The sequence below is a fragment of the Gasterosteus aculeatus genome, chromosome 12 (assembly GCF_964276395.1).
Source record: "Gasterosteus aculeatus chromosome 12, fGasAcu3.hap1.1, whole genome shotgun sequence".
Lineage (NCBI taxonomy): Eukaryota > Metazoa > Chordata > Actinopteri > Perciformes > Gasterosteidae > Gasterosteus > Gasterosteus aculeatus.
In genome coordinates, this window is record NC_135700.1 from 17,117,421 (window position 1) to 17,142,744 (window position 25,324).

General features: G+C 44.4%; 1 protein-coding gene across 1 annotated transcript in view; it reads left to right on the top strand.

Moving 5' to 3' along the window:
• Positions 1-793: 793 nt before the first annotated feature.
• The window catches only part of trpm7 (transient receptor potential cation channel, subfamily M, member 7), a gene marked incomplete in the record, with an annotated part of 25,552 nt that continues 1,021 nt past the window's right edge, over positions 794-25,324 (top strand). The window contains 37 exon segments of the mRNA XM_078085520.1: positions 794-1,026; positions 1,891-1,970; positions 3,037-3,075; positions 3,735-3,942; positions 4,206-4,419; positions 5,095-5,219; positions 5,434-5,605; positions 6,718-6,892; positions 7,548-7,671; positions 7,862-7,934; positions 9,081-9,181; positions 9,631-9,765; positions 9,856-9,909; positions 9,990-10,130; positions 10,808-10,942; positions 11,111-11,388; positions 11,492-11,720; positions 12,387-12,542; positions 12,836-12,979; positions 15,153-15,281; positions 15,380-15,631; positions 16,875-17,049; positions 18,330-18,462; positions 18,595-18,773; positions 18,964-19,096; positions 19,461-20,671; positions 21,179-21,267; positions 21,372-21,468; positions 21,614-21,690; positions 21,789-21,826; positions 22,302-22,330; positions 22,789-22,842; positions 23,226-23,270; positions 23,440-23,505; positions 24,196-24,479; positions 24,601-24,683; positions 25,255-25,324. Coding sequence (XP_077941646.1) covers positions 976-1,026; positions 1,891-1,970; positions 3,037-3,075; positions 3,735-3,942; positions 4,206-4,419; positions 5,095-5,219; positions 5,434-5,605; positions 6,718-6,892; positions 7,548-7,671; positions 7,862-7,934; positions 9,081-9,181; positions 9,631-9,765; positions 9,856-9,909; positions 9,990-10,130; positions 10,808-10,942; positions 11,111-11,388; positions 11,492-11,720; positions 12,387-12,542; positions 12,836-12,979; positions 15,153-15,281; positions 15,380-15,631; positions 16,875-17,049; positions 18,330-18,462; positions 18,595-18,773; positions 18,964-19,096; positions 19,461-20,671; positions 21,179-21,267; positions 21,372-21,468; positions 21,614-21,690; positions 21,789-21,826; positions 22,302-22,330; positions 22,789-22,842; positions 23,226-23,270; positions 23,440-23,505; positions 24,196-24,479; positions 24,601-24,683; positions 25,255-25,324 — 5,778 coding nt within the window.

A 25,324-nucleotide genomic window follows, 5' to 3' on the forward strand; every position in this document is an offset into this window, starting at 1 on the left:
CGCGTAATCACAACCTAAACAGAGGGCTGACTCCTTTTAACTTGGCTTCTTCTGGGGCCAAAGCTATTTTAAATGTAAATATTACATCTGTCAAAATAGTCATTACGTAGTCAGTCATGGTCCAGGAAGGCAGAAAAAAACGTCGAAGCTTTTGGGCGGCAGTGTGTATCGATTAGATGCGTTTCCCTGAGGACTGATCGCCATCAAATCGCTGGAAATTTCTACAAGAATTGAATTTCCAATGTCAGTCTTTTAATACCCAATCGCTATTGGCGTCTTAAGGTGGGCTATTTATTATTATTATAGCAAATGCACTGCTGTGCGACCAGAAATGGGTCCTAGTGTCGGGCTGGCTTTGTGAGGAGGACACACCCTCGGTTACATCGGGAAGATGTTTCTTTTAGTTCACAGGTTAAACTTTGACTTTGCTGCACACAGTTTGATTTGGATTATGTTTTTTTTTCTTTTTTTGAATGCTCTTCTTTTTGTAAATGAGTTTTTTTTAAAAGAAGTGCTGGGCCTGTGTTGTCTGGAGAGGTTTTGTGTGCACGGCATTACTCACAGTGGGTGGTGTGTCCTCAGTAGACAACTAGGTATACATCATTGAGGCCTCTGCCCGTCCACTAATCCTCTCCCACACCCCCGCCCTCCCTCGCCCCTTTCTCCCCCAGTCTAAGTATAATATCTAGCTTGTCTCAGACACATTCATCCGTCCCCCCCGAGTGGCTTCTTACAGATTAACAGTGGACGGAGTTTGGAGGCTGCCACCTTTTTACTGATCTCCCAGCTTTTAACCTCGGGTCGACCTGTGTGGTGACGGCAACTGCTGCAGACTTTGAGACTCGTACGGAAATGTTCCTTTGAGCGACGGAGGCCGAGAGGAGTGCAGCGATTTGTCGCCGATGATCCGGTTCTCAGGGGGGGAAGCTGTGGCGACTGCGGTTTTGTCCAGGAGATGCACAAAGGAGCCTTGGCATGTTTCTTTACAAAGCCCTTAAACACAGAGATGAGGAGGAGTACTTCCAGGTACAGGCTCACTGGCTCGGCGACACCGGTCGACCTGTTGGTTAAACGCGGTTCCTGTCAAACCGCCTTTGTGTTGTGGCCCGGCAATCTCTACACCACAGAAATTAGAGACTCTGCGGCAGAGCTGAAATGATTTGAAACGTAGACATTTTCAACTGCATGGAAATGTTGCATGGTGAGGATCCGAAGCAGAAAGGTGCTCGCCGGCTCACAATTTTTCCATCCCTGGTTGTTTTAATACTGTTGTTTGAGTTATTTGAATAGTTGGACCGCTTTGGTGGGAAGCAGGTGACTGTTTGCAGGTTTCCCCCTTTTGTGCTCGGAGGGATTAATGGTGCTAATCGCTCTGAGCCGTACTGCTAGGAACAATAAGGAGGGAGGCATTTAATTGAAATTCCTTGGACATAAATCCTTGTTTTAAAGGAATACTGGTGCAGAATGGTGTAATTCAATGGTTTATAAAATTGACAGGCCCTGTATTGCTCGTCCTAACTTGATATATTTAATTGTTTTAATTTGTTAAAACTTCTAATCCCTTTTGATTTTTATAGACTAAATCCTGGATCAAGGGGTAACAAGCTGCCTTTTAGGAGGATGTTCCATTATTTTCAGACCAGACAGACAGTTTATCACTTTAGATTTAACCCCATGTTTTTTTTGTTTTTTCACTTCCTTGTTTTTGTGAAACTACAATGGACGTAACGTCTGCACGCTTCGTCTGAGCACTCGGTAGCCACACAGATGAGCAATGTTTTTAACTTCCCCATGAGGCGGTTTTCAAAGCGGAGTCAATTCTTTAAATGCAAAACATAATAAAGCCGTGAAGACCACTCACACTATGGAACTGTTTCTTTTTGTTCGCAGTCCCAGAAACCCTGGATAGAAAGCACCTTCACCAAGCGGGAATGCGTGTACATACTTCCAGTGTCAAAGGACCCCCACAGGTATGTGCTTAGAGGTGCTGCAGTGTGCCGTGTGTAACCATAGAAACGATCTAATTGTGTGTGTGTGTGTGTGTGTGTGTGTGTGTGTGTGTGTGTGTGTGTGTGTGTGTGTGTGTGTGTGTGTGTGTGTGTGTGTGTGTGTGTGTGTGTGTGTGTGTGTGTGTGTGTGTGTGTGTGTGTGTGTGTGTGTGTGTTAAAGTAGGCCCAAACCCTAACCACTGCTCTCAAAAGAAGTCTGTTTTCCACATGATTTAGATGAAAATTGTCTGTCGCTGTAATTACAGCGTTGACTGCGGGGAAGGACAGTAATGAACCCGTGTGTCATATAGTCTTAGTCGTGGAATTATTTTTCTATTTCTCCTTCAGCTATTTGTTCATGTTTACGTTTCATAATAATAATGTGTGTGTGTAATCGTGTGAAGCAGGACTTGCCCACAGACTTTCTGGAATCTTGCAATTCTGTGTTAAACTGGAGAAGGCTTCTTATTGACTTCTCATGTAGGCCAGTCATACGTGCACAATGTAGCACGTGTTCATGAGTAGCACACACGAGCACCAAAAGTCAAAATGTACATTCAGTTTTTAAATCCTAACTTTTTCATATTGAGGAGTTTCCGGCAGGCCTGTTTATTTAACCACCTCTTTTGTGTGTAAACCATTTCTGTTTCCAAACATTCTTTTTGTAAGCTCGCAGTAATTCTCAGTTACTCCCTTGTTTTCTTTTACATCAATTATTTGCCCCCGGTTTTTCTTTGCTAACTACAATACGTGCTGCTGCTCGAAGATGATTCAATGGCATTGGTGAACAAAGTCACATTTGACATTGGGACAAAGGCCCACGTGGGACTGTGATGAAAGTGCGACAGGAGGTTTCACAACCTTCTCTCGGTTAAAGGCCAATCCTACTGAGCTGCCTACCCAGCTGACTGATCTGACCTCACACACTGTCCCTCAAACTCGCTACTCAGTTTTCTTCTCACTAAGAAAATCAGACCATTATAACGGTCTTTGTACTCCACATTTTGGTGGTTTGTATGTTTTTAAATGCTGTGAATTATTTTTACAGATGCCTTCCAGGATGCCAGATTTGCCAACAGCTGGTCCGGTAAGAATGTGTTTGGTCTTTGTTCCCTTCTTTCTTTGTTACCTGGCAGGATTAGCCTCAGAGAATAGAGGCAAACCAGTTACTTCAAACCGAAAAGGCCCTGCAGGCAAATTCTTTTACTATGCGATTCCATGCAAACAATTGACATTCTGGCTTTATTTTAGAATGCTTATCCCTTCAGGTAATTAAAGTAGGTGAGGAAACGAAAATGATGACAGTTCATGTCAGAAAAGCACAAAACTAATGTCTAAATTCAAATTGATTCAGCTAAAGGTTTTTAGCTCGGTGAGAGAGGGCCTTTTTAAATCGTCCTATATTTCAGACAAAAACGGGCTTCCCATCTCAACCCAGTGAAAAAATTCCAGCATTTTGTATCAGATGTGGGAATCTTGTAAAATGGTCTTGACTTGTTGCTAAAGTATCGTTTGAAAGCTCATTTTTGAAAATGTTCCATTCATGTTATTTTCCTGCTTTTCAATATTGATTTCTTTAGTGATTTTTTTTTTTTAAAGTCATAAATTAAGCAAAACTCAATGTGCTACCTTTTAACATGGCGCTTCACCTGCAACATTTTGAGTCTGCAACATTGCAGCTAAGATGAATGAGTGTATTATTATTATTATATCAATAAAAAACGACACGTGTTCCTCTTTTTGAAGATGCTGCTGTGGACGTCTGGTGCGGCAGCATGTCGGCTTCACAGCCAGCTTGGCCACAAAGTACTCGGACGTGACGTCGGGGGACAACTCCAACCTGTCCATGCCCGAGCTGGAGGAGTGGTCGGTGGAACAACACACAGAGGCCAGCCCCAGTGACGCTTATGGCGTCATTAATTTCCAGGGAGGGTCTCACTCGTACAGAGCCAAGGTAGGATGGCAAATTCCCCAAAACAATTTGGAGGGCACGCTGGCCGTGAAAAATTCCTGAAGTGGTTATAAAGTACACTCTGTATTGTGTTATTGTGAACACTATTCCCAAACATTTTACCTTGTGTGGTACTATGGCTTTACGTATATCACCTTGATAATCATCAACGTGCTGCGCTGACGCACTCGCGTTAGTCATTTTTCAACCAAACGTCTCTGCGTTGTGTGTTTGTGTGAACATGCTTTCCTCCCGTCTGTGGGCAGTATGTGCGTTTGTCCCACGACTCCCGGCCGGAGAGCATCCTGCGGCTGATGCTGAAGGAGTGGCATATGGAGCTTCCAAAGATCCTCATCTCTGTCCACGGCGGAGTTCAGAACTTCGAGCTTCACCCGCGCCTCAAGCAGGTGGTGGGCAAAGGTCTCATCAAAGCCGCGGTCACCACCGGAGCCTGGATCCTCACCGGAGGGGTCAACACAGGTTTGTATTCAGAGAGGGACTGTTTTAGGCCTGACTGAAACTGGATGAAGGAATAAGCGCTTGGATCAAGTGAAAAAGAATCCACTCAATGTTAAAGTGCCTAATAAAAACTGGGCATAACAGCTTATTGACTCTTACTTTCCGCCCCCGCTCACTCAAACCAAACTAAAAGGAACGCTCGCAAACACACTTGTATTGTACTCCAACCTGCACACACTCCCCAACATCGGAGGGTGATGCGCTGATGTAGCAGACATTGTAATACCGGGCTCTAAGCGTGTCATTTAGCTCTCTGTCGTGGCCGAGGTGTGTCTGCAGCCACAGCTCGGCGTTAAGATGCTGTGGTCTGATCATAGTGTTTAAATCGTTACTCACAGGGTCAATTACCCAGACCAGTGATTACTCTTAATGCCTCTGGCAGCATGGTCTCCTGGATCACAAATTACTGCTGAATCCATGAGATCCATTAGCCGAGGGCTGTGGTTCACAAACAACCCAATGGGACTAATGTACCTGCTTTGGACTTGCATGCACGGCTAATGGAATCCACATCACCTAGCACACTTTTACTTGATGGAAACTTGACAGAATCTTACTGCTCGTAGACTTGAACCCAATATATTTCTTAATGCGAAGTTGACTGGTATGAAATTGTTTATTGTATCATTCTAAAAGGTGTGGCAAAGCATGTCGGAGACGCTCTGAAAGAACACTGTTCAAGATCGTCAAAGAAAATTTGCACTATCGGGATCGCACCCTGGGGAGTCATTGAAAACCGGAACGATCTCATTGGCAGAGACGTAAGAAACAACATCTCCTTTCAATCTCCTCAATTATTATCTTAGTCCTAAGAAACGTATTAATAATAATCTATTTAAACTGGTCTTATCAAGAGAGCACAGGTTTTCTCATGGTTTGGATTGTTCTATTAAAAACAAAACAATTCTTTCAATTATTATTCTCTTTCTAAACTCTCCTGTCCACTCCCCTTGAACTGCATTCTCCCCACTGCAGATTATCGCTCCGTATCAGACGCTGCTGAACCCCCTGAGCAAACTAAACGTTCTCAACAATCTGCATTCGCATTTCCTCCTGGTGGATGACGGGACGGTGGGCAAGTACGGTGCTGAGGTCCAGCTGCGGCGGGACCTGGAGAAGCACATCAACCTCCAAAGAATACACGCACGTAAGCAAGAGTGTAACGTCAATACAACAGGAGACCGTTGGGGATCACTTTGGATCTAGAAAAACTGTCACTGGAATATCTCAGAAGAAGAGCCCAAGAATAGCTTATAAAAAAAAAAAAACCCATTTGCCAACATGAGTTTATTTTCGTCCCCGGGGATTTTCTTTTTATTATCCTTTTTGTTTTATGTTCTTTGAAGTTGTGCAACACAAAGCGGCTCCACACTGTGTCATTTAAAAGGTTTGCCAGAACTTAAATTCTGCGTTATACTTTCTCCATTACTTGCTAATGAGGAAAATGCCCCTTATGCTCAGAGGTGCCTCCCACAAACTGACATAACTGCTGTAATTTGTTTAATTTTCACATGCATCATTGCCAGCAGGCGAGGTCAATTAATTATTAATTACAGTCAATTAATGATCCACAGGCAAATTCAACTATTTCCTCCATCCTAAGATAATTATTCTCCCATAAATGTAACACTTGATCTTCAGTTTCCCAGCTTTCAGGGCACCACTTTAACTTTGCATTAACCTTTTTGAAGTTTAATCTTCCACAGAACGTCCCCTAATCCCCAAACTCCGCCCCGTACGAGTGTCACTGGATAAATTAGGATTGGTCGAAAGACCGGCATCATTTTGGTGTTATTAACAATATATTAGCTGCCTTTCTTAATGTGCAAAGTTAACTGTTGCCCCGGCCTGATATTATTCATTAGCAGTTATATGTGCTTTACAAAATACTATAAATGCAGATGTATGTGGTGTATACTGGGAATAACACTGTGGTTTGGTGTTAGGCGGTGAAGTCTCAAAACATCCTAACATTTCTGAAAGTCACGAATCACAGGTCGTAGGTCAAAAGAAAACAAATTAAGTTGCATAGCTTGTAACATGGGTCAGTAACTCTTCTGATGGATCAAAACGCCGAGGTGTAATCTTTCAGAAGTCTTTCTGACTTCGCCTGGTGGAAAATAGATGATAAAAGTGAGCTGACTATTATCTAGACCCCTCATAAACGGTCACTTGGGTGGAGCTGTAATGGAGGACTAAAACTGCAGCTGAAAGTATGGACCGAAATGTAAAGCTCGTTCTCCATCCTCCTTCTTGCAGGAATCGGTCAGGGTGTCCCCGTTGTCGCCCTGATCTTCGAGGGGGGTCCCAATGTGATCCTGACCGTTCGGGACTACCTTCAGGAGAGCCCTCCTGTCCCAGTGGTGGTGTGTGAGGGGACCGGCCGTGCTGCTGACATTTTGGCCTACGTCCACAAACAGACCGAGGAGGGAGGGTAAGATGCACACAAACACGCACACTGAAAAGGGATGGGCGGGGGAAGCTGTGCTTGGCGTGCTAAATCTATGCAAAAATTGGTTTTAGTAAAAAAAATATATATAAATTGTCATATTATTGAAAGGAAAGGAATTTGAGGAAATTTGTGATTTTGGGCTATACAAAATACATTGAATTGGAATGAATAGAGAAACGGTACCATTGATTGGTAATTCATTTAGGAGTTACCCAGAAAGTAAACATTGGTCATTTTCAGCAAGTGTTTTGCAGTGGAGAGGCTGTTTTTTTGCCATTCCTCTTGTTGGCAGCTTCGTTGGAAGCTCTCATCCATTTCTATCCCAAAACAACCGAGGGACCCGGTCTGTGTATAAGAGAGTTGAAAATAGTTGAACTTAAGACCGAATGCAGTTAAAGTATTCTGCTAATGGGCGGATATATATATATATATATATATACACACACACACACACACACACAGACAGAGGTCCAGTCTATTACTCTTCATTGAATCTGGATGAAAACATTCTCGTAAAGTGTTTCCAAGAGAATCGAGTACTTCGTGGTGGAATCAAACCTGTGTTTTTAAGTGGCTTAAAGCCGCGTGGGTTTAAGCCGTGTGGCCGTAACCATGTTGTGCCGTAATTCTTCCACAGTAGTCTCCCCGTTGGAGTGGAGACTGACATCATTGCAACCATTAAGAAAACCTTCAACTTCAGCCAGAGTGATGCCATCCACCTCTTTCAGACTCTGATGGAGTGCATGAAAAGCAAAGAATTGGTACATTCACACACTTCTTATCATTTACATTTTTTTTTTTATTGACTACCGTTTGGAGCAGCAAGAAAAACAGACTGAAGCACTGCCAAATAAACATCTGTTGGTTTTCAAAAAGTGATCTATCAGAAACATCTGGATCTTTGCCTGTGGGAACATGTCGATAAGTGCTATCTTGTTTCTTGGAAAACAGATCACTGTGTATCACATCAGCTCCGACGAGCACCAGGACATTGACGTAGCCATTCTCAGGGCTTTGCTCCAAGGTGAGTACGGGACGTTTCTCTTAACCGCATGAAGTTGACTCAGTCTATTCGTATGCAGAGGTTGTTGGCATTGGGAGATACACATTTCAAAACTTGGTAATGTTTTCATTCTGAAAAAGATATGCTTTGAGAAGAGCGTTCCCCCCTGTGTGCCCTTCTCTTTGTGTTCCTGAGATCATGTTGCTCACATTCACAGGGCCTCCTTATTCCACACAGTCAAATTCCTCTTCTCTGCTCTTTTAGACAAAGAGGAACAGTTGTATATTCGCCTTTTGTCATCATGCTGGAGACTGGGAGCTGTACCTTCTTTTATTTTCTAGGAATTAAAAGAAGAACCACCACGTTCCTAAAATGTCTTGCTAGCTGCTGAAGAACATGAAGTATTCGTGGAAGTAAATAAAGGTGTTTTGTACTGAATGTAGGCGGTGCAGGGATTCTTGTAATTCAAGCTTACAAAGGCGTTGTGAGTGACAGCAGCTGATGGATAGTCTGCTCAAACCGGTTCTGACAAACCGGCTGACGGAGAATTCCCTCTCAGGCAAATATTTGTCTCCTGAAGGCCCAGCCTTCATGGTGAAACAGTAACTCATCCTCAAAAGGACTCTGGGGTAAAAAAGCTTGCAGGCCTGCATCCTTTTGATATCTTTCTCTCCAATTGTGAACACTTTCATTTACCAGGCTGGATATTAAATGGAAAGATTGAAGCGGTCGTGGGAAATGCTGTCGCTGCCGTTGTAAACTGAACACATTTTTTAAGCCGACAGACTACCTGAGAGCTCGGGTTTTCTGATGTTTACTCTTGTAATTTTAGTCCAATCAAAATCCGGCTCTATCGGTTTCATTTTTGACAGCCACAGAGTTCTGTGTACAGCGATTATGATGATTTGATTCGGATGGTTCCTAGAGGACAATAAAGCAGATTAGTGTGGAATTGAGCCGTAGACTGAACTAGGATTTACTTTGTACTCTAATCTGCTGCATTGCTGTATTAGTGTGTAATTGACTGTATTACTGCCCTGGCTACTAACCCCCTATAATCCTGCTAGCTGGCTAACATGAAATACACAATTATTTAGGCTATTCCCTCCTGGGAATTCTTTTCTGTGTATGTGTTGTTTACACTCGGCTCTACCTGTGAACTTTTAGGCACAAACGCATCAGCCTTCGATCAGCTGGTCCTGACTCTGGCCTGGGACCGGGTGGACATCGCCAAGAATCACGTGTTTGTGTATGGACAGCAGCTCCTGGTACGTATGCGTGCTTATTTTTCTGTGTGTGTGTGTGTATGTTTTTGTTCATGGATGTTTATTTAGCTCAGCTTCAGCTCCAAATCGCTGGACTCGCTGAAAACGACCCCCAGAACCTCCGCTCAGCTCAATGTGCAGTCGGAGGAGCCGGGGGACTGGACTCGGGCACGCCGCCATGAGCTGCATGTCTTGACTGTAACGTGAACCCTATTACAAATGTCTTCATAAGCTGCCCTCAGTGCTCATGTTTATTTTGAAACTTAGAGGGAATCCTGGCTTTTGCGTGAATGAGAGGATAGATGATATTCAATTATGTTGTGTTTTTTTTGTAATGGACATATTTGTGGTCTCTTCCCCTCACTGTGTTTGTTCTATAAACAATCATTTGCTATGGTTCATAGCAACACATCCATCTTTGTGTGTGTGTGTGTGTGTGTGTGTGTTCGTAGGTGAGCTCCCTGGAGCAAGCAATGCTGGATGCACTTGTGATGGACAGGGTGGATTTTGTCAAGTTGCTGATAGAAAACGGCGTCAGCATGCATCGGTTCCTGACCATCAGTCGGTTAGAAGAGCTCTACAACACGGTAACACTGTGAAGCGCATACCATCGGCTGAGCAACAGACACATGTGCTAAACATACATACCTCAACGTTTTTATAACATCAACTTTCAGAAACAACATCCCAACAACCCGACCCTCCTCCACCTGGTCAGAGATGTTAAACAGGTACGGTTTGTATGGTTATTTTCCCTCCATTAATGTTGAACCAGAGTCCGTTCATTCGCCACCAATGTGCCTTCTTGCAGAGTCATCTGCATCCAAACTACAAGATCACTTTGATTGATGTGGGCCTGGTAATTGAGTACCTGATGGGCGGGACTTACAGGTGCAACTACACCAGGAAACGCTTTCGAATCATTTACAACAATCTCCATGGCAACAATCGGGTGAGTTTTCACCTTAGCAACTCCTCAAGTGTCTTTTATCAACGTCCAAACTTTCTTTTTATGGTTATTTGAAACTATTGTCTGTGTTTTAACTTTATTCAGTGGGGGAAAATGCACTGCAGTAAAAACCTGGCATGTCGTGTGCATGTAGTAAAAAGAAAGAACTATGAACAGTAATAACAGTTCTTATAATATGAAGTTGTTAAAATAAAGGAAGTTCAAACAAATAATATCGTAACAATATTGTCAGTTTTAAAATTGAACTGAAAGAATTACAAATAAATAATTGTAGAAACATGATAGTTTCTCATTTCAATCAAAATAAGGACTAGATATAAAATAACAATATGCAACGGAATGTTTTTTGTTTTTTTTAATTATCTTAAAATGAAGTAATTCATTTGAGAAAAAAATATTTTTTTATTTAGTCAAGTATGTTTAGTTTATTCAAGTATGAAGTGATGTCACCAAAAATAGCTAAATAATATAAATGTGTGTGCAGTGTCTTCATCTGTAGTTGTTAAACCACTTATTTGCTATCTATTTCTCTCATAACATGTCAGACACATCATATTGGGCTCCGGGATCCTGTCCGCCTATTAGTGACCACTGGACTATTGCGGAAGCCGGCAGAGTAAAATCAATTGATCTGGAAATGTGTTTTGTGCTCTACACAGCAGTCTGGGCGCCACACCATGGGTCCTGGTTCTCATTTGAGGAAAAGTCACGAGTCTTTTAGCATGCAGGCTGACAAAAAGGAGAAGACGAGGCACAACCACTTCATCAAAACTGCTCAGCCATACAAACCTAAGGTAAATATTTCAATAAAAGGAACGGGGCTTCCCTTCAGACAGCAGCATCCCACGTCCCTGATAAGGAAAATGTCTAGTGATAAAGATCTGCATCTCAGTTCAATGGGGAAAAGGTTACATCCGTCTCCCTCTACTCCGCTCACCGCCGCTTCCCTCTCCTCCTCCCAGCTCGAATCCTCCATCGAGCAGAACAAAAAGAGAAGCAAAGAAGAGATTGTGGACATAGACGACCCAGAGACGCGGCGGTTTCCCTACCCGTTCAATGAGCTGCTGGTGTGGGCCGTGCTGATGAAGAGGCAGAAAATGTCCCTCTTCTTCTGGCAGCACGGCGAGGAGAACATGGCCAAGGCTCTGGTGGCCTGTAAGCTTTGCCGTTCCATGGGCTACGAGGCCAAGAAGAGCGACGTGGTGGACGACACCTCGGAGGAGCTCAAGGAGTACTCCAAGTAAGTTCCTCTGTGGCTTTGATTCACGTCAGGTAGCTATAAAGCGCTCACGCTTGTTCGTAAAAGGCGCAAGTAAACTGAACAAACTACCGACGTATTTCAGTGAGTTCGGGACGCTGGCAGTGGACCTGCTGGAGGAGTCGTTCAGGCAGGATGAGACCATGGCCATGAAACTGCTCACCTACGAGCTGAAAAACTGGAGCAACTCCACCTGTTTGAAGTTGGCTGTCTCGTCCCACCTGCGGCCCTTTGTGGCTCACACCTGCACCCAGTTCCTGCTGTCAGACATGTGGATGGGACGGCTGAACATGCGCAAGAACTCCTGGTACAAGGTTCATGTTCCATTTGGATTTTTATTTTTGGTATCGTATGTGTGTGTGTCTGTGTGTGTGTGTGTGTGGCATTGTGAATTATCTTCTATCTGGAGCTTAACACAAATATTAAACCATGATACAGTTGTAAAGTTTTGTTAACGGATGCAGTGTTCCTGGGTCTGCTTTCAAATCTAATCCCGAGTTTCAACTACTTTTTGTTGAGGTGTTAAAGTTCCACCATGTTATTTTGTGAGGAAAAGGGAAAAAATGTAAACGCTATTTCAACTTGTTCCTCGCAGAGGAACACATGCTAGCGCTTCCGGATATGTGAGGTAACACACATTCATGCAATTACTGGAAGAAGTTTGTTCCCTAAAAAAACTGATTTTGATAGCTCATGCTGGCGTTTCTTTGTTTAAGTCTTTGCCTCAGTGTGGAGACAGCAGAGCTTAGCGTGTGTGATACTATATGTGAACTTGGCAAATCAAACACTTAGGATTTGTTGGTGTGTGTGTGTGTGTGTGTGTGTGTGTGTGTGTGTGTGTGTGTGTGTGTGTGTGTGTGTGTGTGTGTGTGTGTGTGTGTGTGTGTGTGTGTGTGTGTGTGTGTGTGTGTGTGTAATTCAAAGGACCTTGATGACAAATATAGACGCATCCACCCACATTAGTGTGTATTTGTCTCCAGGTGATTCTCAGTATCTTGGTCCCTCCTGCCATACTCCTGTTGGAGTACAAATCCAAAGCCGAGATGGCTCACATCCCTCAGAGCCAGGACGACCACCAGATGACCATGGAGGACAGCGAAAACAACTTCCAGAACATGACTGAAGAAATCCAAATGGTTCGCTTTGCACTGTCCCTCATTAAGCATTTTTTTTTCCCTTTGGAAATACTGTTTCTCCCAAGCGTCAAAGCAGTCTTAAACATTAAAAGTAGTCCATGGCTTAGGTGGTGTTAAAGGGTCAGTGAGCCGTGAACGGGTCCTGTTGTGTAATAACAAGAGAAGCAAGACGGATATTCGCAAAATAAGATTGCTGATTATTTTTACTCTGTCATTCATTTGCTTTCGTTCTTTCTCTCCAAATTGTGGCCTGCTGTTGTCTAACTTGGGCTTTTTTTTCAACCTCCCTGCAGGATGTGTTCAAGGAGGCCAGATCCCACGACAATGTGGAGGCAAAGAGTGAAATAGAGACCCAATTTCGCTCCAGAAAGCTGCCGCTAACCAGGAAAATATATGCCTTCTACCACGCTCCCATTGTAAAGTTCTGGTCTAACACGGTATGTAGAATAACACAAACACACATGCATATTTACACATCCACCCAGTCAACCTCCTCATGGCTGTTGAGGAATGTAGGGGCTCTGGGTAAGAGGATGTTGCTACCCGGGAGCAGTCGCTTAACCGATTGTTTTCGCTTTGAAAACGAGATAACCTGCCTGATCTTCATGGTTGAGATGTGATGGAATTGCAAACATAAATGAGCCACGAGGGACTTCATTGCCATCCTGTTTCTTAGCGTCTGGAACAGTTTAAAAGGGGTTGTTAAAGATTTGTTGACTGGTTATGTTGTGAATCTACAAGAATGTTTATGGTCTGACGCAAAGCCTCCAGCTGTGATCGATGGTCCGTCCACGAACATCACAGATAGGAGAAGGGGACAAAGTCTCCTGGTCTCATCCGCCCACACACAAAGTGGCGGGACACTAAGAATGGATACAAAGCTCTCTTACGCCATGTACTTTAGCATCGAACGAGCAGACGGATGTTCCCACATCCCAACCCTAAGGGAACGCGGTTATACGGTTCACAATCCACAGCATACAAGTAGTGAGGCCAAGTACTTCCTCAGCAGTCCGCTAATCTCTTTCCCAGAGTGCCACAGCAATGTGACATTCTGGCAAGCTAAAACACCCTTCCCCCCCCTTTTTTTTTTTAATTCCAATTTTTTTTCAATGCGGTGAAGGCCCCTACTTTGTTTGCGCTCTATGAAACCTTATTGAAAATATTCACAACTGTGAGGCGACAGAGGAACCATTTCCATCACCGTGTGCCAGCACTCCTACTGGTAGTGGAGTGAGGATGAATCTGCGATCGATGGCACACATTTTCATTTAATTTATGGCTCACAGACTTGTCGAGTCAGCGGTGGCAGTGGCAGCGGTGAAAGCTTTAGCTTTGTAAATGCAGTTTTTTCAATGCGCTCTTGCCACTGCCGAGCAATAAGACCCCTGCAGAGGTTTATTGCGCTTTTGTTTTTTTTTCTCGCCAGTTCTTATGTTTATTTACAAGCCTGAGGCCGGTTCTCAGGAGGGAGATGTCATTGAGGGTTTTATTTCCAGGAACAAGGTCGTTTTTTCAGGCTGTTCAAGACCGAGCGGTGCTGATAACATCACTGAAACTGTTATCCTACGTAATATAGCCTGTGCCCAAGCTTATCTACATCTGCTGTACCTGCTTCTATTCCCCTTTCAACACATCGATGCGGCACGCAACAATAGCTCACCGACCAGATCGGAGTGTTAATGGCAGATTTTCCAGCAGTTCACACCTCGCATGTCAAGGTTCAGCAATGTTTTTTTTGGTAATTCAAGTTGTGCCAAGAAAGTGTGTGTGTGTGTGTGTGTGTGTGTGTGTGTGTGTGTGTGTGTGTGTGTGTGTGTGTGTGTGTGTGTGTGTGTGTGTGTGTGTGTGTGTGTGTGTGTGTGTGTGTGTGTGTGTGTGTGTGTGTGTGTGTGTGTGTGTGTGTGTGTACGCACGCACGCACGCACGCACGCACGCACGCATGTGCAACTTTACCCGGCTGCATGGACAAACTTTCCCACAGTCTGCAGCATAGTTGTTCAAGCGCGCAGGTCAAACTTTAGAGGGGAATGAATTTACCATCGTATGGCTTGAAACAGTTTCTACAAACGTCAACTGTTCTGTTCAGATTTATTTAGTTCAAAGCTGTCACCTCACTTGTGAGTGTAAATAGCATTTTATGTCAACAGGGGTTTTAATTAGGGGAGGTCCAACTACTTCTAGTGGCTTTATTTGGTATCATGACAAAAATGCCCAAAATTACAGCATTTAAATCAGTAGAAATGCCTCCATTTCTAATACAAACCCCCGCCCCGTCTGAGAGCAGAATGTTTGTAACTGTGATTTTTTTTTTAACTCAGCAAACCGCCAGCTGTGCTCACAGGCCTCAGTCAAAATGGCTCAGAGGGCCGTGATGAGGCCTCAAATGACCTCGTCTCGGAGAGGAAGCCCCTCTCGGGAGCTTCCTGAATTTAGAGGCTCTTTATCAACACAGGCCAGCGATGTGCGTCCATCCTCTTGTATACAGTGTAACCACATTAATGAGGATTTTAAAAAGTTAAATAATAACGAGTCCATTTCCAACTTGGGAAGAATTCAGTCTTTACTGCATTGGATTTCATGTTTTTGTTGTGTGTCTCTCATTGTCAGCTCTTCTACCTGGGCTTCTTGATGCTCTACTCGTATGTGGTCCTGGTGAAAATGCCTCAAATGCCTTCTCCTCAAGAGTGGGTGGTCATCCTCTACATATTCACCTCTGCTATTGAGAAAATTCGAGAGGTATGTGCAAGATAAAAATGTCAGCATGCGTTGTTTGGCTAGATCATGTTTTAAAAAATCAAGGCATGTGAAGATTCTGATTTTCTTTTTCCTTCCAGATGTTTATGTCTGAAGCAGGCAAAATAAGCCAGAAGGTGAAGGTGTGGTTCAGTGACTATTTCAATGTCTCTGACTTTCTGGCCATTTTCACCTTCTTCATTGGCTTTGGCTTGAGATTGGCCGGAGGTGAAGCCTTCATACCCGGGAGGACTGTGTATTGTCTCAATATCATCTTCTGGTACGTGCGACTCTTGGATATTCTGGCTGTCAACCAGCAAGCCGGACCGTACGTCATGATGATTGCTAAAATGGTGAGTTTTCGGGAGAGGGATTCCACTGCTAGATAACGAAAAGCAGGCAGCCAAGAGACAATAATATTTAATTTTTTACACGATATTGTGAACACTTGACATGTGGCAAGAACGTATGTTATAATGTTTCAATAGTGATCGGTATTGAATGGAACATCGGGCCATAATGGTATAAAAGAGTTCATTTTGTAGTTATACTGCAGTATGAACATATTGTGCGAGTGATTGCTATGTTTTAGTGAATTCACAAGATGCCTATATTAAATATGTTTTAATCGGTTCAAACATTCATATTTAAACAGCAGTAATAATCAACTTATAAGGTATCGTAGCCCCATTGGTTATAGAACAGACCTTTACTGCCCTGACATTATTTTATCCATCTGTTGTGCTCCACGTTGTAGTTTTCCCCCAAAGTATTTAGATAACCTTTGAGATGAAGATACTGGATAAAATGTATATTTTAGAATGTAAAAAAATTGTCTTATTTTGTTTTTTGACAATATTTTATACCTGCTTTCTTGCTGTTACACTAAATTTGAAGCTATAAAAATCAGATGATGGGCTTAGTTTTGTGTAGAGACGGGAAGCAGGAGGAAAACGGGGCTAGTGTCCGTCCAAAGCTTATTAAATCTGCTTACCAGCAGGAAGTAACAAATCTCATCTGTTTTTCTTTATCTGTTGTTTCACACACAAACGATAGATACATGTAGGACACTGACTTTTTTTGAACCATCAACTTAGAAGTCTAATAGTAATCGGAGTGTGTTTTTTACCTTTTGGACAGCTAATTCACATCATTAGTCTTAGCTGCTTGCTGTAGCTTTATATTTTCTGCAGAGATGTGAAGGTGTTTTTCCTAAAATATCAAACTCCTGCTGTAAGTGAATCTTTATTTAATCGGAACACCGTCACGTTTCCTTCATGCACACCTTCATAGCTGTTGAGTAGTCAGAGCCCTTCAACATCACTGTCTGCTCTGGGGATTTCAACCCCGATGCTTAAAAGTCGCTTGACACAGAAGCTACAATGTTTAATTGATAGGAAACGGGCAACTCTAAACCAAATAAAACACTAAGATTTTCTGGTTTTAAAAGCAACAAATTAGCACTGATATTGAATCCCCGAAGTAGACCCATCGCAATAAAATAACTCTTGATGTCCTTTGTAAGTCAAATATTGTCTTTAGTAGTGTTGATGCCATCATTCCTGTGTCTCATTTTGTATGTGTGACGTCTTTCAGGTAGCCAACATGTTCTATATTGTAGTCATTATGACTATAGTGCTGCTCAGCTACGGCGTACCCAGGAAAGCCATTCTGTACCCAAACGAAGAGCCCAGCTGGACGCTGGCCAAAGATGTGGTCTTCCAGCCGTACTGGATGATGTACGGGGAAGTGTATGCCTATGAAATCGATGGTAAGGACGATGGTGATGGTTGGGGAGATTACGCCGGTAAGGTCAGTTTTATTTCAAAGCCTCTCAACGCGGCATGAAGGCCGATTGTCGCTTAAAAAAAAAAAAAAAATCAACCCCACGACACTCTAATCCAGCCTGATCTCCAAAACCTGTTCGTAAAAATGTATACGAAAATCTTGAAGATACAAATTCGTAGTGATACAAACTAAATAAATGCGGACTGCAACTGATGATGTCACCCTATTCAAAGTGAATGGGGACCTGCGCCCCGTAAACACACTTCGTGAAGTATAACGATGTAAAATAAACGTTTTATGATTGCATTTTTAACGAGAAATCAATGTTAACTTGTAAGAATAGAATACTAACCCTAACCCCCTCAAAAAATCCAACATGGCGGAGAGACGTTCACTCAAGAATCCAACATGGTCCGCCATGTTGTTCACTCAAGGGGCGTGGTTAACCACCGCCAGTTCGTGTGTATTGTTACGAATTTGTATGTTCAAGATTTTCGTATACATTTTTACGAACAGGTTTTGGAGATCACGTTGCTCTACTCTTCGCCTCCCACAACATGACGCAGGCATCTTTAGGGAGGGGCAGGGCTTTTTCTTCCACCGACATCAACCGCCTCGACTCCGCTAAAAAGGTCTTGCTCACGGGCAAAGATTGAGTGATCCTCGTGGCGGAAATTAGTGCATATTGCCCTCAAGACAATCCTCACTTGACTCGTGCGCCTTTGCCGCTCCAGGGGAAGAAAACACCTTGGCCGTGCGCCAAACACTAGTTGAATCCCGAGGTTTCACGCTGCTTTTAGAATTGATCACATGGTTCACAACTGTTATTGTGACCTAGAAGTGCTGAATAATCTGATGGAAATTAAAGTCAAAGTGTCTTGTAAAGTTTTGTAGTGAAAAGGAACACATTTCTTTTTGAAAAACAAGTGCTCAACGTTTGAATAAACATTTAAAAAAAACAACTAATGCAAGCAGTGTATTTAAAGTGTTAGTGTTGAAGTGAAGGGTAACCAACATAGGTGTGTGGCCTCCTTTTTGGAATTTACATGGTTGCGGCTAACATACCGTTAACATACTACGTTTTGAAGATCAGAGAACTGCGTGGTGTAGTTTGATTTGAAACCACACAGGAAAGTAAGTTACAGATCGGTTATACAAGCCAGACTTGTATAGACAGGTGATCTCTATAGCATATTTGGGGGATTGGCATGTGCGTGCATACTTGCGAGTCTGCATGTGCTAACAATTTTCTCCTCTTCACAGTGTGTGCCAATAACACCGAAGAGACAGTGAAGTCCCTGTGTAGGGCAGGAGTGTGGCTGACTCCTTTCCTCCAAGCAGTCTACCTCTTTGTACAGTATATACTAATGGTCAACCTCCTCATCGCCTTCTTCAAGTAAGTGCACAAACATGTCACCTCTAAATCCAGACAAGACGTGTGTACTACTTTTGAGTTGGATCTTCATGTATTGCTGGCATTCTCCTCATCATCACCTAAAGTTTAGTTTCTTTACGCTTTGTTTGCCAGCAATGTGTATATGCAAGTGAAGTCCATTTCGAATCTGGTGTGGAAGTACCAACGCTACCACTTTATTATGGCCTACCACGAGAAGCCTGTCCTGCCACCGCCCTTCATCCTCTTCTGCCATATCTACTCCCTCTTCTGTACGTGTAGGAAGAGGAAGAAGGAGCATACCTACGGGCCAAGTACGACCACACAACTATCCTTTTCATTTCTCCTTAATATTGATTATTAAAAACTTTCCATTATTTATTTTTTATTTCAAGATACAAACAACTGGGATTGAAATGCATCGTTAACAAAACCACCACCGTTGTTGCTTAACTAGGTTGAATCTCCAACAACATTACTATATGTCTGCTTTCTCTCCTTCAGAGCTGTTTCTCACTGAGGAAGACCAAAAGAAGCTTCATGATTTTGAGGAGCAATGTGTGGAGACGTACTTTCATGAAAAGGATGATCAGTTTCACTCTGGGAGTGACGAGCGCATACGTCTTACCTCAGAAAGGTGGGACTGTTTCTGTCCTCCTTAAAGGCTCTGTGTAGTGTTCTTGTAAATAAACCAAAGCTTTGTTTGAAAGTCAGCGTTGCTCACCAACATGCATGATTTATGTCGGCCCTCAAGGTCTAATACTCCTGTCTAAGACAAACTAAACAGGGACTCGGTTCATAACAAACTTCTCCAGAGCTACTAGAGGTCAATAACTCAATAAAATGAATGTACCTGTAGCCTTCTGAAAATACCGTAGTTATGAAATGAAACATTTTCCTCAAATGATTGGAAGTCAGTGACTCGACAAAAAGAGTTTGAGAACATTTAATTGAATGCACAAGCTGCGCTGTCGGTAACTGAGTCTGTTTGTCATCTCCAGGGTTGAGACCATGTGTTTGCAGCTGAGGGAGGTCGGAAACAAGGTCAACTTTATAAAACGCTCTTTGCACACGCTGGATTCCCAGATTGGCCACCTGCAGGACCTCTCAGCACTCACTGTGGACACCCTGAAGACCCTCACTGCTCAGAGGGCGTCCGAGGCCAGCAAGGTGCACAATCAGATCAAGCGGGAGCTCAGCCTCTCTAAGAACTTGGTCCCCAGCATCGGCCCCGGGGCACCGGACACCGGCCCCCACTCCAAATCGTCCGTCATCGGGAAGCGCAGCAAGGCGGCGTACTTCAGCTCCTCTTTCCCCCAAGCAGCAGCCAACATTGCGGATTCTCTCTTTGGGATTGGCGTAGGGAGCGGGGCGGAAAGTAGCCGGCGAGTCGGGCCCATCCATGGAGCAGGACTGGGGCTGGACCCCAACCTCAACCCATCGTCCAGTGCCTTTGTCCAAAGTGCTGTGCCCGCTACCCCTCCGCAGCTGCGTCTCCGAGGCCACTCTCTCTGCCAGAGCAAGCCGACCCGTCCACAGGAGCCGGCTCTTTTCGACTCCCCCTCCAGCCTGCCCAACGCGCCCTCCCCCGGGGTTCAGTTCCACATCGGCAGCACGTCTTCCCAGGCCAGTGGCTCCAGCCACCCAGAAATCGCTCTAGCTAGGCTTTACCAGCAGCCCCTCCAGCCCGACAACACCGCCGTCGAGTTCGGGGCGTTTGTGGGTAAGTACGAGGCCCAGGTTGAAACCGCTGTTGATGAGGAGGTCACGGAGGAGGTGGAGAGCTGTGTGTGCGTGTATCCTACTGTGGTCATTGTGTCTAAGACTTCTGCTCCGCCTGCCTGCTTGCCTGCTTGCACTGCGAAGCCTGACATCAAAAAGCCGTTGGGAGGCGGGGGGCGGGAGAGGGAGGCGGGTAGGGGTTACGTGAACGAGGCGTTCTGCGACGACGAGGGCCGTTCGAAGAGCGCGGACACGGAGGTGCCGCCGGCTCCCGAAGCGGCGTCCCCCCCGGGTCACGCCCACGCAAATGGCAGCCCGCCTGCGTGTTCCCCTCCCGCGGCGATCCGGAAGTCCCGCGGACGAAAGCAAGGGGGAGAAGGAAACGTGCCGGGACCAGCTGCCCCACCAGCGGCCCGCTGGGACGATCTAAGCGGGTCAGAAATCCCGCTTGATGGGAGGAACGCGGCGAGCGGGCCGAACACAACGAGAGGTTTGCCTTTCAGTCTGAGCTTAGGTTGAGGGGTGTATCTGCCGGGTGCTCGGGCCTTTCCGTCTCCAGATCGGGACCCCCGGTTGACCTTTTAACGTGGTGGCGTTTCTTCTCCTTTCTCTGCTCTGGATCGACGTTTTGTTTGTCTCGTTTACGTTCTCTTCCTTGGTGGTTCTGAGGTCTTCACGTGAGGTTTTCAGAGCTCTCCATGATTTGAGGATATGTTTGAAGGTGAGGGGGGGGTTTGTCATAAGAATCAAATATTTGAACTGGGATCATGTCGCCACGTTACTGTTGTTGGTTTGCCTCGTTCTGAATGCCGCACAATGGTTGACTCGGATTTAACAATGGGAGTAGTTAACCAACCTTTATCAAATAGTTATTTTGAAATACTTGACGTGATGAGCCAAACAATAACTTTACACATTAACTGTGTAAAGTATTTTATTTGACAATGTTTTTGGACTAACGGGTGGATTTAAACTGACCTTATTTTTGTGGCTTTAGGGCATAAAGACAGTTTGGACCTCCAGCACTCCACACCCAAAGAGACCTCCAGCAGACAGCCGAGCCCGGTCCCACAGACCAGATTACAGGTGTGTGACTGGTTATTTGGTGCATGGACTGGAGAGATCATATAATCCAATTTGTTTCTAATGTAGTTACCTGATCTCTCTGTCTGTATGAATGCCCTCCACAGGCTCAGGACGAAGGTCAAAGTAACATCAGAGCCGTGAACTCTTTCGCTGGCTTCACAGAGTTTGATAAACACCCAACTTTTCTCCATCCTGACTCCAGTAAGCTCGCATAAATAACACAAACTATATCAAGGAAATCTAAGGGATGCGATTTTGAATATATACGCGATTATTTTCTACAGTCCAGCGATCTGGTGGAGCTTATTTCTCAGTGTCGCTATAGTTGTTGATTGTGTATTTGTAGCTCTAAAGAAGAAGGACAAGAGCAGAGTGTCCGCTGAAGACATCCTCGTCCACGAGGACCCCCGGGCTGCAGTACTGGTAGGAAATGTCTATTTATGTACTTAAAAACAACACATCCCTGTGAAGTTTAAACTTCACCTTTTTAATTAATGTTAAACGACTCGTTTCTCCAGCAGGAAAGAATTCAGGTCAAATCAGCCCAAGCCAGCAGCCTGTGAGTGTTCTCCTAAAAGCCATACAATGTACACACACAACACGCACACACATTCAATTCAATTCAATTCATTTTATTTTGTATAGCCCATAATCGCAAATTACAAATTTGCCTCAGAGGGCTTTACAGTCTGTACACATACAACATCCTCTGCCCCGAAACCCACAATCGGCACAGAAAAAACTCCCCCCCAAAAAAAAAGCACACACATGTACTGCTATAACCGCGAGGATGAGGAATATTAGAGGTATTTTTTACCTTTGACTGTTCCACGAGCTGAACTCGTAGACCTCCTCTCTTTTTATCTAGATCTACTTCTAGCCAAGTCTAAACCCTCAAACAGGCCTCTGATATCCGCCTAATTCACACCACTGCATGGAAACGCATTACACAAGCTCTTGCGTAGATTCATGAACTACTGACCGTCATGTAATCTCGTTAACCACTCTTTCTGTATTCTCCCCCACTCGATCAGGCGAGCCCCAGGGGAAGATGCACCCATTGGTAAGAGGTGTAGTTTCACTCTTGTTCCATTTTTTTTTTTCATTGTTTAGTTTGGTCCGACTCGTTCTGTCTGGATCAGCTGGTCCAGCAGCATTTACACGGGAGCGGGAGGTCAAATGTCACTTTGAGTTAGTCATAAATCCATCATCATGAAAAAGTACAATACATTTGTTTTAATGTTTTACTGGAGAACAGTATGTGGTTTGATTGTAATCTGGATTTAGCAACAGTAAGGAGAATGTGTTATTTTACAGGACATTGTCGTATTATCAGGAGATTTATTGTTGATAGAATTTAATGAATTATCCGGCGTAGTGGGAACGATATTTAAACTGTTTATTTAAATTAATTGGAAGCATTGTTTATGAAAAATCCCAAAGAGAGCAAACTCTGCTGTACAATACCTCATGTTTCTGAACGAGTGCTTCACCGTGCGTTTCTCCTCTCTGTATCTACAGCAGCAGTTTCTCTCTACACGCCTCGACACCCCCACATCAGTGCCAGAAAGGACTGTGAGTGAGCCGCAGCCGCAACCTTTAGTCCATTCATTGATTAGCTGATCAAGAGATGATTCAGCGTTGACTGTTTTGATAGTCAAAGTGCCAAACGTTAGCTGGTTTCTGCCTCTCCCACGTGATGACTATGATCCACTTTTGTCTTTTATCATTTAAAAGGACATATTCAAGAAGTTTAAAACAAGTTTAGCTACAACTATTAATGTAGTTTCTTACCCAGCAAAAGAAATCATATGCCGGAACTAAAACTGGAGCTCGTTCCTTTGTTTGTGAAGTTGTACGGCCATCTGCTGGCGGATGCAGTTGGTTGGGGTGCGTCTTTTCCCTTGTTTTGTTTTGTCATTTCATTGGTATAACAGTTGTTTTGTCTTTCTCCATAGCTATTGGCTCACCTTTCAAGCCCATGGAAAGCTTCCAGTACTCAGGTGTGAATGCTACAATATCAATTATTTTAATTTCCCAAATGTATGATTGTAGTTTTTTTTTTTTTTTTTTTTTTTAATTTACTCTAGACCAGGACTAATTCTACAGAGTAGCTTCCTCTGTGCCGATTCCTCCTCCTGTAGCTTTATACTGACACTTTTCCTCCTACAGCTGTGGAGCGCAACAACTTGATGAGGCTGTCGCAGAGTATCCCCTTCACCCCCGTGCCCCCTAGAGGTAAGTCTGCGCCACGGTCTGCACACGCAGGCGGCTCGGATCAGCTGAACACACCGCAGGCAGTTGGAGAAGGAGGAAGTTTGGTGGGAGAAGTGTTTCCTGCAGTTTGTACGCCCTCTCCGCCCTGCAGCTGCGCAGTTGGGCCCAAAGTTGTGTCTGTGTGTGTGTGTGTGTGTGTGTGTGTGTGTGTGTGCGCGTTGTATTTGGGTTTTGTTTAGCAGATATAAACCTTCATTCAACAGTAGTTGTACAGCTGTTTTGTAATTAAGTAGATGAGCTACAGCATATTTAAAATCTCGTCCTCTAGGCCATTTGTGTGCTGGACATTTAAGTAGAGAAATGTTTGCTGACATTGCCGCCAGAAACCGGTTCTGAACCGAAGGTTTCTGTCTGTTTGCTGTAGCATCTGATGCGTGTGTTTCTTGATCGGAGACCGAGGTCAGCAGATTAGATTCAAGAAACATGAAACCAGTGATTATATTTCAGGGTGTGTGTGAAGCTTCATGGCGCCATCGGTGCGGCAGGCTTTCGCCATCGTCTGTGCTCAGCCGACGTGTTCTTACCGGTCAGGGGGGAAATGGAGAAGTTTGAGAGGGGAATATAAACGTTCCAAAGGCGTTCTCGTAGCGATCGTCCGCGTGGAAAGTTTAACCGAGGTCGTTGCTCACCTGCTGCTCTGTGTCTCCTCAGGGGAGCCGGTGACTGTGTACCGCCTGGAGGAGAGCTCCCCAAACACCATCAACAACAGCATGTCTTCCTGGGCCCAGCGGGGCCTCTGTGCTAAAATAGAGTTCCTCAGCAAGGAGGAGATGGGCGGAGGACTCCGGCGGGCCCTCAAGGTGCTCTGCACTTGGTCGGAGTACGACCTCCTGAAACCAGGACATCTGTACATAGTCAAATCCTTCCTTCCTGAGGTGGTCCAAACCTGGCAGAGCATCTACAAGGAGGACACTGTGCTGCACCTTTGTCTCAGGGTAGGAGGCACAGACCCCCCACATGTTGGCCTGGGCTTCACAGACCTGGTCCGAAGTGTAAAAAAAAAGTAAAAAGGTGTGTGTCAAACAATCGGGTTTCTGTTCCTCTGCGTCACTCCAGGAAATACAACAGCAACGAGCTGCTCAGAAGCTGACGTTTGCCTTCAATCAAATCAGGCCGAAGACGATTCCGTATTCACCGAGGTGAGCAGCCGCTTGAGACCCATAAAATCCCCCCGTATCTTACAACCGCCTTTAATCAATTTGGTTTTTTTTTTTTTTATCCTGTTTACGGATGTTGTGCACAGCCAAGTCACAAATGTTGCTTCGCTCATTGTGGTTTGGCACGGCCAGCTTGGGGTTTGCTCATTTATTTATAGTAGACTGGCCAACGGGTGATTTATGCGTCAACACAAGTTTTTGTTCCACCCATCTTGAGCACACCTCTGCATTACAGTTGTCCTCGGATTCCCAATGTTTCCAATCTTCATGCAAAGCCAACTGCCAGCTAGCAAACTGCCTATGAACACAAGTTTGTATTGAGGACAAGACATTTGTGCAGCCATGACGTTATCTAAACGTGGTTTGTGTTTTTTTAAAATACATTTTTCCTACTTCCTTTTTCACAGTTCTAAATGCTTGCGAGGTAAAGTCACCCCAGATGGCGTGCAGTGTTGTAGAGAGAAAATCCTCTTTTAACACCCCAAAGGAAATCCACAACAAAGCCTTTTGGTCGGGTTGGGGGAAGTAAAACCAGAGTCTTCCTTGTGTTCAGGTTCCTGGAGGTGTTTCTGCTCTACTGTCACTCTGCCGGCCAGTGGTTTGCTATAGAGGAATGCATCACC